General features: G+C 44.1%; 1 protein-coding gene across 3 annotated transcripts in view; it reads left to right on the top strand.

Moving 5' to 3' along the window:
* Nucleotides 1–13,693, top strand: part of LOC115225424 (protein lin-54 homolog) — a 43,161-nt gene that overhangs the window by 12,278 nt on the left and 17,190 nt on the right. For 2 of the 3 annotated variants that reach the window (XM_029796385.2, XM_029796384.2), the window contains exons 2-5: nucleotides 4,607–6,021; nucleotides 6,920–7,118; nucleotides 8,835–8,971; nucleotides 12,496–12,801. In XM_029796385.2, the coding sequence (XP_029652245.1) occupies nucleotides 4,607–6,021; nucleotides 6,920–7,118; nucleotides 8,835–8,971; nucleotides 12,496–12,801 (2,057 nt within the window). The remainder of the gene's footprint in view (nucleotides 1–4,606; nucleotides 6,022–6,919; nucleotides 7,119–8,834; nucleotides 8,972–12,495; nucleotides 12,802–13,693) is intronic. The other variant, XM_036514146.1, reaches the window with a different exon arrangement.

The following is a 13,693-nucleotide window of genomic DNA, read 5'->3' as shown; positions in this document are numbered from 1 at the left end:
TTAATCCCTTTGTTTGTCCCCTCTATGTTTAGCCCCTTGTGGATAGTAAAGAAATACATATATATCTACAAAATAAACCTTAGATATTTCGAAAAAAAATTGTGATGTGTGTCAGAGGAAATACCTATTTCTTTATTACCCACAAGGGGCTAAACATAGAGGGGACAAACAAGGACGGAAAAAGGGATTAAGTCGATTACATCGACTCTTGTGCGCAACTGGTACTTAATTTATCGACCCCGAAAGGATGAAAGGCAAAGTCGTCTTCGACGGAATTTGAACTCAGACCGTAAAGACAGACGAAATACCTATTTCTTTATTACCCACAAGGGGCTAAACACAGAGGGGATAAACAAGGACAGACAAACGGATTAAGTCGGTTATATCGACCCCAGTTCGTAACTGGTACTTATTTAATCGACCCCGAAAGGATGAAAGGTGAAGTCGACCTCGGCGGAATTTGAACTCAAAATGGAATGGCAGACGAAATACCTATTTCTTTATTACCCACAAGGGGCTAAACACAGAGGGGACAAACAAGGACAGACAAACGGATTAAGTCGGTTACATCGACTCCAGTGCGTAACTGGTACTTAATTTATCGACCCCGAAAGGATGAAAGGCAAAGTCGACCTCGGCGGAATTTGAACTCAGACAGACGAAATACCTCTGAGCATTTCGCCCGGCGTGCTAACGGTTCTGCCAGCTCGCAGAATATTGTAACACATCAATACTTAAGAAAGAAACGAGGAAGGTGGTCAAGGGATATGCTGGAAACAACAGCCAAATCTCTGCGTTACTTTTAAGGAATGTTATTCTCCTCGGGTACCCAGTAATGATCTCGAACTAAAAAAACTACATTATTGATATTTGAATGCTTTCAATACTCCTTTTCTGCGTATATTTTGAGGAACGTTATACTCCATGAGTACCCCTTAATTTTCCGCGCCAACATTTTTATGCACACGACACACCTCCACTAACGTATCACATTTGGTGTTCGGTCATAAACGGTTCCTTGCGTAACTAACTTCCGGTGGGAGCGAGGGAGGATTAATTATGCTGGTATGATTACACAAACTCGGGATCTTTTCGGTTTCACCGGCAGTATTTTCTAGCGGTGTCATATGAAATTGTCACCCATAGTTATGACCCTAGTATCGATCTATTGCATTTCAATCTATTTTAGATTTAGGGGTGGGGGTAAGTGTATCTTTTTTTTCTTTCAGAAATGTAAATAAACCCAATCTGTTTCTTAAACGAGGGACATATTCATACGGCACAGAATGTTTTTGTTTTTTTTACCTCAATAGACGTCATTGATTGGTTGAAATTGCAGAAATATAACCACAAATGGATCTTTTCGGTTTGAACGGCAGGTTTTTCTAGCGGTGTCATATGAAATTGTCACCCATAATTATGACCCTAGTATCGATCTATTGCATTTCAATCTATTTTAGATTTAGGGTTAGGGGTGGGGGTAAGTGTATTTTTTTCTTTCCGAAATGTAAATAAACCCAATCTGTTTCTTAAACGAGGGACATATTCATACGGCACAGAATGTTTTTGTTTTTTTTACCTCAATAGACGTCATTGATTGGTTGAAATTGCAGAAATATAACCACAAATGGATCTTTTCGGTTTGAACGGCAGGTTTTTCTAGCGGTGTCATATGAAATTGTCACCCATAATTATGACCCTAGTATCGATCTATTGCATTTCAATCTATTTTAGATTTAGGGGTGGGGGTAAGTGTATCTTTTTTTTCTTTCAGAAATGTAAATAAACCCAATCTGTTTCTTAAACGAGGGACATATTCATACGGCACAGAATGTTTTTGTTTTTTTTACCTCAATAGACGTCATTGATTGGTTGAAATTGCAGAAATATAACCACAAATGGATCTTTTCGGTTTGAACGGCAGGTTTTTCTAGCGGTGTCATATGAAATTGTCACCATAATTTGACCCTAGTATCGATCTATTGCATTTCAATCTATTTTAGATTTAGGGTAGGGGTGGGGGTAAGTGTATCTTTTTTTTCTTTCCGAAATGTAAATAAACCCAATCTGTTTCTTAAACGAGGGACATATTCATACGGCACAGAATGTTTTTTTTTTACCTCAATAGACGTCATTGATTGGTTGAAATTGCAGAAATATAACCACAAATGGATCTTTTCGGTTTGAACGGCAGGTTTTTCTAGCGGTGTCATATGAAATTGTCACCCATAATTATGACCCTAGTATCGATCTATTGCATTTCAATCTGTTTTAGATTTAGGGTTAGGGGTGGGGGTAAGTGTATCTTTTTTTTCTTTCCGAAATGTAAATAAACCCAATCTGTTTCTTAAACGAGGGACATATTCATACGGCACAGAATGTTTTTGTTTTTTTTACCTCAATAGACGTCATTGATTCGTTGAAATTGCAGAAATATAACCACAAATGGATCTTTTCGGTTTGAACGGCAGGTTTTTCTAGCGGTGTCATATGAAATTGTCACCCATAATTATGACCCTAGTATCGATCTATTGCATTTCAATCTGTTTTAGATTTAGGGTTAGGGGTGGGGGGTAAGTATCTTTTTTTCTTTCCGAAATGTAAATAAACCCAATTTGTTTCTTAAACGAGGGACATATTAAGGCGCTGTCATGCTTTTAGTTGTCAGAAGTGAAAGTAGTGAACCGTCGTCAGGTTTATACCTTCGTTAATTTACGCCGTTTATTTACGTACCACCACGCTGTTAGGTTTATAAAACAATTAGGATTATAAATAAATACATTTCATTCCATGTTCTGTTTAAACTTTATAAATAAATATATTCTTAGCTTGCTAACCAACCACATGGTTCCGGGTTCAGTCCCACTGCGTGGCATCTTGGGCAAGTGTCTTCTACTATAGCCCTGAGCTGACCAATGCCTTGTGAGTGGATTTGGTAGACGGAAACTGAAAGAAGCCCGTCGTATATATGTATATATATATGTTAGGAAGGGCATTGGCGTTAGGAAGGGTATTGGCATTAGGAAGGGCATCCAGCTGTAGAAACATTGCCAGATTAGACTGGAGCCTGGTGCAGCCTTCTGGCTTCCCAGAACCCCGGTCGAACTGTCCAACCCATGCTGGCATGGAGAACGGACGTTAAACGATGATGATGTCTGTGTGTCTGTGTTTGTCCCCCTAGCATTGCTTCACAACCGATGCTGGTGTGTTTACGTCCCCATCACTTAGCGGTTCGGCAAAAGAGACGGATAGAATAAGTACTGGGCTTACGAAAAGAATAAGTCCCGGGGTCGGTTTGCTCGAATAAAGGCGGTGCTCCAGCATGGCCGCAGTCAAATGACTGAAACAAGTAAAAGAGTAAAAGAGAGAGTAAGAGTTGCATTATTCATTATTGTTTTTAAAAAAGAAATCACACCAAATCTGCACAAATGACCACCACCACTGCGATCACATAAAACAATTGAAGTTCAGTTTAAAGTTTATAAATAAATACATTTCATGTGTAATGTATACACATGTATATATATATATACTAGCAGTATCGCCCGGCGTTGCTCAGGTTTGTAAGGGAAATAACTATAAAGCATTTTTAGAGAGTTATAGCCAAAAAACAGCAAAAAAATGGGAAAAAAATGATGGTAAATTTTTTTTTAGTTAATAAAGGTGGAGTTGCGTCCCCTAGACAGTTTGCGGTTTGTGTTTCTGATTCTCGACCCCATGTCGAATTTATCGATTTTTTTCAGAACTGGGGGAACTTTTCAAAATTTTCGCTGCGTTAGTTTTGAATTATGACATTGGGCTATGTGTGTGTCAAGTTTCATCAGAATCGGTTGAAAGCCGTGGTCAGGGTGAGGGTACAAGCAAACAGACACACAGAAACACGCACAGACAAACTGCCGTTTATATATAGAGAGATATATATGTATACACATGTATAGACACATCTTTAATTAAACTATTGACCACCTTAAAACGGATTTCAACAGACAAATATTACTATGATGGATAATATAAGCATATAACTACTTATACACATACAATAAATACAGACACACATACGTGTGTATGATTGGTGTATGTGATCGCAGTGGTGGTGGTCATTTGTGCGGATTTGGTGTGATTTCTTTTTTAAAAACAATAATGAATAATGCAAGAATATATTTATTTATAAAGTTTAAACAGAACATGGAATGAAATGTATTTATTTATAAACTTTATAAACCTAACTGTTTTATAAACCTAACAGCGCCCATATTCATACGGCACAGGATGTTCTCACCTCAATAGACGTCATTGATTGGTTGAAATTGCAGAAATCGAAGAAAAAAACAGCAAATATCTTACAAGCTATAGAATTTTCTCAATAAAGCCAAGAGAAAAAGATGTTTTATAAACACATTCTACCAGAATACGAAGTTTAAAAGTGTTTAGTTAACTAGAAATTATGCTAAAAAACTGCCGGTCAAACAGAAAAGATCTCAAACTCGCCCCTTCGACTTTGTTTCCTCATAACTTTGTTGTTGCCGCTGCTGTCGTTGTTGTTGTTGTTGTTGTTGTCTCTGCTGCAGTTCATTTCGTTACAATCTGCCTTTTGTTTCTATTTCAGGCCCAGACAAAGATGTCGTCGTGGGCATTGCCCAGACTCCGTCCGACTCCGACACGGTGGGCCTGGCTTCCTCCTCCTCCGCATCCTCCTCCTCCTCATCGTCCTCCTCGTCGTCGTCGACGTCCTCGTTCAACGTGGTGGGCGGCACGCTCCACTCCTCGTTGTCGTCGGCCTCGCTGTCGTCGGCGGGCGCGTCGCTGTCCGGCGGCCAGATCAACTCCCTCGAAGATGCCGGCGTCGTCGCCGCCGCGGCGACCCCCACCACCATCGCCGTCGCCGCCGCTGCCGCCACCCCCACCATATCCAACGCCGGGCCCTCAAACATCGCTTCGGACCTCACGCAGCAGCAGCCTCAGCCGCAGCAGCAACCGGCTTTCCAAGAGGCCGGCGCCGGCAGCGTGATTGTCGTGGACAGCAAACAGCAGCGCCATTCGCTGCCCCTCTCTGGCACGTTCATTGCTCTGCCGGACACAGGCTGCAACGACAGTGGCCTTACTGTGGTGCCGGCTGCTAAACCAAGTGCGGCGTTTGACTGCATCACGTTGCCGTCGGTAGTGGGTGCTGCCAGTACCACTGTAAGTTCCGCTGCAAATTCCGCTGCCAGTTCCGCTGCCGTGCCAACAGTGTCCGCTGACCTGGGTAACCTTGTTATTAGTAGTAACAGTAGTAGCAACAGGCCGATGTCGAAGGCTGCTGTGACGCCCACTGCGACATATGTTGTCGCAGTGGGGCCTTCAGATGTGGCTGTTGGTATGCCCCATGCTAACAAGACCCTGCTCACTGCTGCGACCCCTTCTTCTACGGCGGCTGCGACCACCAAACGCTCGTTGATCGGTACTTCAAACATGTCACCTGTACTTGCGAAGTTCATCATCACCACACCATCGGGCAGTGCCACTGTTGCCACGAAGAATTCCTCTTCTTCTTCCTCGCTTGACCACCACCTCCAGCAACAAGCGATACCGTTGCAGGTCCAGGGACAAATGATGACGCTCACGTCCCTCGTCCCGGGGCTGACGGCCGTCGCCGGCCAAGAACACGGCTCGCAGAACCCATCGACGCCCAAGACCATCACCATAACCCCGCAACAAACAATCATGCCGTCGCTGACGACGGGCGGCCCCACGCAGACCGTTGTCACGGCAATGACGCCCGCCGGTGCTGGAACCCCTACGAAATCAACAGCGCTGCAGATCAGCAAAGTGCCACTGTCCCCCGCGAAGACCCCGACGAAAATCACCATGATCCCCGTTTCCATGTCCAAGTCCCCTTCCTCATCTGCTGCCTCATCGATTGTTACCATGGTAACGAGGACTGTCGCGGGCAGTGATAGGTCCGTTTTCACAATGACCAACAACTCGGCGACTGCCATTGGGGGCACGGTGAAGTCCCCTTCGAAGCTCATTATCAAGCAGGTAAATATTTCCCATTTACCTTCCTTCCTCTTCTTTTTATTTATTTTTTTTTCTTTTTACTTGTTTCAGTCATTTGACTGCGGCCATGCTGGAGCACCGCCTTTAGTCGAGCAACTCGACCCCGGGACTTATTCTTTTGTAAGCCCAGTACTTATTCTATCGGTCTCTTTTGCCGAACCGCTAAGTGACAGGGACGTAAACACACCAGCATCGGTTGTCAAGCAATGCTAGGGAGACAAACACAGACACACATATATATACATATATACGACAGGCTTCTTTCAGTTTCCGTCTACCAAATCCACTCACAAGGCATTGGTCGGCCCGGGGCTATAGTAGAAGACACTTGCCCAAGATGCCACGCAGTGGGACTGAACCCGGAACCATGTGGTTGGTTAGCAAGCTACTTACCACACAGCCTATGTTAATTTTCTCGACCCCGGGACTTATTCTTTTGTAAGCCCAGTACTTATTCTATCGGGCTCTTTTGCCGAACTGCTAAGTAACGGGGACGTAAACACACCGGCATCGGTTGTCAAGCAATGCTAGGGAGACAAACACAGACACACAAACACATACATATATATACATATATACGACAGGCTTCTTTCAGTTTCCGTCTACCAAATCCACTACAAAGGCATTGGTCGGCCCGGGGCTATAGTAGAAGACACTTGCCCAAGATGCCACGCAGTGGGACTGAACCCGGAACCATGTGGTTGGTTAGCAAGCTACTTACCACACAGCCACTCCTGCACCTAAAACAACCCACCACCCAGTCCAGGAATGGAAACCGCAATCTTATGACCATGAGTCCGATATCCCTAACCACTGAGCCACATCCCTCCACCAAAATGGTTTTTCACCTTTTTTGTTATATTTTCTTCTGTTTCTTCAGCAGCCGAAGCCCTCGTGTACGCAGCACCTGCAGCTGTCAGTGGGAAACAAGCCAGTCCAGGTGGTCTCCTATTCGCAGGCCCCGGCCACCCTCCGGCAGGTCGCCGTCTCAACGCCTTCCATTCATCACACAGTCTCGGAGAATCTCCATTATGTGAGGTTGGTCACGCCAAACACGCAGCAAGCAAAGACCACAACAGGTGAGTAAAGGTGTGTGTGTGTGTGTGAGGGAAAGGTCCTGATTCAGTCTGATCAAAGACGTTCCAGCTGTGACCATCCTATCTTTTATTCAGGCATAGTGTATCTAGGACTACATTATCTAATGTATTATATCGTAGTTAGTATTAGTAGCTATAGCTGTTGTTGTTTAACCCCAGGTCAGTCCTGATCCAGACTGGCCTATGATCAGATATGTTCCAGCTGTGACCATCCCATCTTTTATTCAGGCACAGTGTATCTAGGACTACATTGTCTAATGTATAGTAGTTAGTATTAGTGGCTATAGTTGTTGTTTAACCCCAGGTCAGTCCTGATCCAGACAGACCTACGTCCCCGTCACTTGGCGGTTCGGCAAAAGAGACCGATAGAAGAAGTACTGGGGTAACAAAGAATAAGTCCCGGGGTCGATTTGCTCGACTAAAGACGGTGCTCCAGCATGGCTGCAGTCAAATGACTGAAACAAGTAAAAGAGAGAATAGGTGTATATATATATAAACACACACGCACATATATATATATATTATAGCCTCAGTTTTGTGAGTGGATTTTGTACTCGGAAACTGAAAGGAATCTGTCATATATATATATATATGTATATATATGTATATTTGTGTTTGTGTGTGTGTGTTTATACTCCAACCATTGATTGGCAACTGATGTTGGTGTGTTTACATCCCTGTAACTTAGCGGTTCAGCATAAGAAACTGATAGAATAAGTACGAGGCTTACAAAGAATAAGTCCTGGGGTCGATTTGCATTACTCCAGCATGGCCACAGTCACATGACTGAAACAAGTAAATCAATAAAAAAACTATGCCATTTTAATCCCGAGCAAGGCCAGGCATCTCTGCTATCATCATCATCATCATCATCGTTTAACGTCCGCTTTCCATGCTAGCATGGGTTGGACAGTTCAACTGGGGTCTGGGAAGCCAGGAGGCTGTGCCAGGCCCAGTCTGATCTGGCAGTGTTTCTACAGCTGGATGCCCTTCCTAACGCCAACATATATATGTATGTATGTATATATATATATATATCATCATCATCATCGTTTAGCGTCTGCTTTCCATGCTAGCATGGGTTGGACAGTTCAACTGGGGTCTGGGAAGCCAGAAGGCTGCACCAGGCTCCAGTTTTGATCTGGCAGTGTTTCTACAGCCGGGTGCCCTTCCTAACGCCAACCACTCCGAGAGTGTATCGGGTGCTTTTTACGTGCCACTTGCACAGGTGCCAGACGAGGCTGGCAAATGGCCACAATTGGATGGTGCTTTTTACGTGCCACCGGCACAGAGGCCAGTCGGGGCGGCGCTGGTAACGGCAAACGTTTGGACGGTTCTCTTACGTGCCACCGGCACTGGTATCTCAGCTACAATTTCCATTGATGTCGAAAGATTTTGATTTTGATTTTCACTTGCCTCGACAGGTCTTCATAAGTAAGGTTTGTGTCACAAGAAGGAACGGTATGCATAAGTGGGCTGTCTACGTCCCACGTAGGGGCCACGGGTTATGGTCTCACTTCTCCTGCCGGGTCTTCCCACGCACAGCATACTTCCAAAGGTCTCGGTCTCTGGTCATTTCCTCGGTGAGACCTAAAGTTCGAAGGTCGTTCTTCACCACCTCATCCCAGGTTTTCCTGGGTCTACCTCTCCCTCTAATAATCTGTTTTTGCTCCATGTTCTTCCTTTGTCCATTTTCAGTGTCGAAAAGCAACCCAGCGGTCAGTCCCATGCTGCAGACTCAGCCAATAGTTCCAGCCACTGGTTCCTCTACCATTCAGTCTCAGACAACACCTTCACAAGTGACCATTACCCTCCCTCTGCCGACATCAATTCCAGTAAGTGAACCGGGGGTGGGTAGCATTTTGTGTGTGTGTGTATTAATATGTAAGAAGACCCATCAAGCCAAGTAAAATCACATTCATGGCAGATCCCTATTTCTTTACTACCCACAAGGGGCTAAACACAGAAGGGACAAACAAGGACAGACAAAGGGATTAAGTCGAATATATCGACCCCAGTGCGTAACTGGTACTTATTTAATTGACCCCAAAAGGATGAAAGGCAAATTCGACCTCAGCGGAATTTGAACTCAGAACGTAAAGATAGACGAAATACCTATTTCTTCATTTCCCACAAGGGGCTAGTTACAGAGAGGAAAAACAAGGACAGACAAACGGATTAAGTCGATTATATCGACCCCAGTGCGTAACTGGTACTTATTTAATCCACCCTGAAAGGATGAAAGGCAAAGTCGACCTTGGCGGAATTTGAACTCAGAACGTAAAGATAGACGAAATACCTATTTCTTTATTTCCCACAAGGGGCTAAACACAAAGAGGACAAACAAGGACAGACAAAGGGATTAAGTTGAATATATGTAGACCCCAGTGCATAACTGGTACTTATTTAATCGACCCCGAAAGGATGAAAGGCAAAGTCGACCTCAGCGGAATTTGAACTCAGAACGTAAAGATAGACGAAATACCTATTTCTTTATTTCCCACAAGGGGCTAAACACATAGGGAACAAACAAGGACAGACAAAGGGATTAAGTCGATTATATCGACCCCAGTGTGTAACTGGTACTTATGTGTCTTTCTTGCTTATTTTGATTATAATCACCCCATTTGATTTATATGGATAATACCATACCAAATTCTGGTGCCTTTAACTTAAGTACCCTATTCATCTGAATCTAAATTTTGCTGAACTTATATATATATATATACTCTTTTACCCTTTTAGTTGTTTCAGTCATTTGACTGTGGCCATGCTGGAGCACCGCCTTTAGTCGAGCAAATCGACCCCGGGACTTATTCTTTGTAAGCCTAGTACTTATTCTATCGGTCTCTTTTTGCCGAACCGCTAAGTGACGCGGATGTAAACACACCAGCATCGGTTGTCAAGCAATGCTAGGGGGACAAACACAGACACACAAACATACATGCACACACACACACACACATATATATATATATATATATATATATATATATATATATATATATATACATATATACGACAGGCTTCTTTCAGTTTCTGTCTATCAAATCCACTCACAAGGCATTGGTCGGCCCGGGGCTATAGTAGAAGACACTTGCCCAAGGTGCCACACAGTGGGACTGAACCTGGAACCATGTGGTTGGTTAGCAAGCTACTTACCACTCCTCCGTATGACAGGCTTCTTTCAGTTTCCGCCTATCAAATCCTCTCACAAGGCTCTAGTTTCCCTGAGGGAATAGTAGAAGACACTTGCCCAAGGTGCTACACAGTAGGAACCATGTTGTTGGGAAGCAAGCTTCTTACCACACAGCCGTACCTATGTAAATCACATACATACATATATATATATATATCACGTAAAAAGCACCATCCGATTGTGGCCGTTGCCAGCCTTGCCTGGCCCCCGTGGCAGGGGGACGTAAAAAGCACCAATCCGATCGTGGCCGTCTGCCAGACTCGTCTGGCACCTGTGCCGGTGGCACATAAAAAGCACCCACTCCAGTCATGGAGTGGTTGGCGTTAGGAAGGGCATCCAGCTGTAGAAACACTGCCAGGTGAGACTGGGCCTGGCGCAGCCTCCTGGCTTCCCAGACCCCAGTTGAACCGTCCAACCTGTGCTAGTATGGAAAGCGGACGTTAAACAATGATGATATATATATATATATATATATATATATATATATATATATATACACACACACATATATAAAAGCACCCACTACACTCATGGAGTGGTTGGCGTTAGGAAGGGCATCCAGCTGTAGAAACACTGCCAGGTGAGACTGGGCCTGGCGCAGCCTCCTGGCTTCCCAGACCCCAGTTGAACCGTCCAACCTGTGCTAGTATGGAAAGCGGACGTTAAACAATGATGATATATATATATATATATATATATATATATATATATATATATACACCACACATATATAAAAGCACCACTACACTCATGGAGTGGTTGGCGTTAGGAAGGGCATCCAGCTGTAGAAACACTGCCAGGTGAGACTGGGCCTGGCGCAGCCTCCTGGCTTCCCAGACCCCAGTTGAACCGTCCAACCTGTGCTAGTATGGAAAGCGGACGTTAAACGATGATGATATATATATATATATATATATATATATATATAGACACACACATATATAAAAGCACCCACTACACTCATGGAGTGGTTGGCGTTAGGAAGGGCATCCAGCTGTAGAAACACTGCCAGATCAGACTGGAGCCTGGTGCAGCCTTCTGGCTTCCCAGACCCCAGTTGAACCGTCCAACCCATGCTAGCATGGAAAACGGACGCTAAACAATGATGATGATGATGATGATATATAGGGAGAGTTTACGAAAAAAACAAAAGACGAAGACAGGTGGTGTAGAAAACAAACATGTATTAGTATAACGCTCAGGAATAGAAAAAGTCTTTTATGTTTCGAGCCTACGCTCTTCCACAGAAAGGGACACAGAAAAAACAAGGAGAGAAAAAAAAAGATAGAAAAATATATATATATATATAGGCGCAGGAGTGGCTGTGTGGTAAGTAGCTTGCTAACCAACCACATGGTTCCGGGTTCAGTCCCACTGCGTGGCATCTTGGGCAAGTGTTTTCTGCTATAGCCCCGGGCCGACCAATGCCTTGTGAGTGGATTTGGTAGACGGAAACTGAAAGAAGCCTGTCGTATATATGTATATATGTGTTTGTGTGTGTGTGTTTGTCCCCCTAGCATTGCTTGACAACCGATGCTGGTGTGTTTACGTCCCTGTCACTTAGCGGTTCGGCAAAAGAGACCGATAGAATAAGTACTGGTCTTACAAAGAATAAGTCCCGGGGTCGATTTTCCCGACTAAAGGCGGTGCTCCAGCATGGCCGCAGTCAAATGACTGAAACAAGTAAAAGAGTAAAAGAGAGCGTATATATATATATATATATTGGCCTGCTCGCTTGGCCAGCGGGGTGGCGTCATTTGAAGGCTAAAACAATGCAAAGCGCATTGTGACCAGCGATGTGTAACAACATCTGATGGCCTGGTCGGTCACGATGGTCACGGTGATATATATATATATATAAATACAAAATTGGACAAGAACGCAAAACATCCAGATAGACGATACAAAAAACACGGACGGGTCATTCGAAGCCTTTAATCTTCGGTCAAGAACCGGATCATCTTCGCAATTTTGGCTGATTAAACTTGAGATCACTCCAATCTGGCCAGCCCCAAAGAAAAATTAAGCTAAGAGCAAATTGTTCTCTCTCTCTCTCTCTCTCTATATATATATATATATATATATATATACACACACACACATTTATATGTCTATAATCTTGTGTTTTATTTCTTTTTTCTTTTGTTTTCCAACCATTAGGGAGTGCCGAAAGCCGCCTCGAGTCACACGTCATCAAACGCCCCGTCTGTCCAGCGGATCATTTTACCAGCCACCTCTCAGCTCTCCCTCCGCTCCTCCAACACTTCTTCCACGCCGTCAATTGTCCCCAACTGTGGACCGGGCACCACCCTCACGCAGATACGACCGAACCTGCCAACAGCCGGTGTTGGTGGAGGCACGAGTTCTCCCCGACCACCAACCCTTGCGCAGATCCTGCCTAGCACAGCCCTCATTCCGTCGGGTAACACAGGGCAAAGTTATGCCATAACCACGTTGATTCCTCAGGTATGATTATGTTGGCATCTACACACATACACAAATGCTCTTATATTTATAATATACATATATATTTAAAAAGGTAAAGGGCCTTGCTTTGGTCATGGGTGACTATAGAATTGAACCCAGACAGTTCCCCTCCGAGTCACAAGTCCAGGTAAGTTTGTTTATAAAAAACCAGCAGTCACCCATGCATACCAGCCTCCCCTCTCCATGCCATTATATGTACATAGGGCAGTAGTTTTCAACCAGGGTTCCGCCAGTACAGTCCAGGGGTTCCGCAAGAAGTTACAAAACTGCTAAAATCGGCAGTAATTTTTAATTCTCCTGTGCAGATATGTGTGCATAAGACTATTAAATTATTGCACAGGGGTTCCTCGAGCCAGTGGAATGTTTCCTTGGGGTTCCGCTCCAGCAAAAAGGTTGAAAAGCACTGACATGGGGTAAAGGGTGAAGGGCCTCCTTTGGTCATGAAACACCATGGGATTGAACCTAGAAAGTTTCCCTCCAAGGCACAAGTCTGGGTATGGTTGTTTAAGCCCATGCATACCAGCCTCCCGTCTTCATGTCATTATATATACATAGTGTATGTGTATATAAGGCAGCAAGCTGGCAGAAACGTTAGCACACCGGGCGAAATGCTTAGTGGTATTTCGTCTACTGCTACGTTCTGAGTTCAAATTCCACCGAGGTCGACTTTGCCTTCCATCCTTTCGGGGTTGATTAAATAAGTACCTATTTCTTTACTACCCAAGGCACAAGTCTGGGTATGGTTGTTTACTATTTCTTTACTACCCAAGGCACAAGTCTGGGTATGGTTGTTTAAGCCCATGCATACCAGCCTCCCGTCTTCATGTCATTATATATACATAGTGTATGTGTATATAAGGCGGCGAGCTGG

Source organism: Octopus sinensis, linkage group LG27 (genome assembly GCF_006345805.1).
Source record: "Octopus sinensis linkage group LG27, ASM634580v1, whole genome shotgun sequence".
Classification (NCBI taxonomy): Eukaryota; Metazoa; Mollusca; class Cephalopoda; order Octopoda; family Octopodidae; genus Octopus; species Octopus sinensis.
This window is presented reverse-complemented; position numbering and strand designations above follow the sequence as displayed.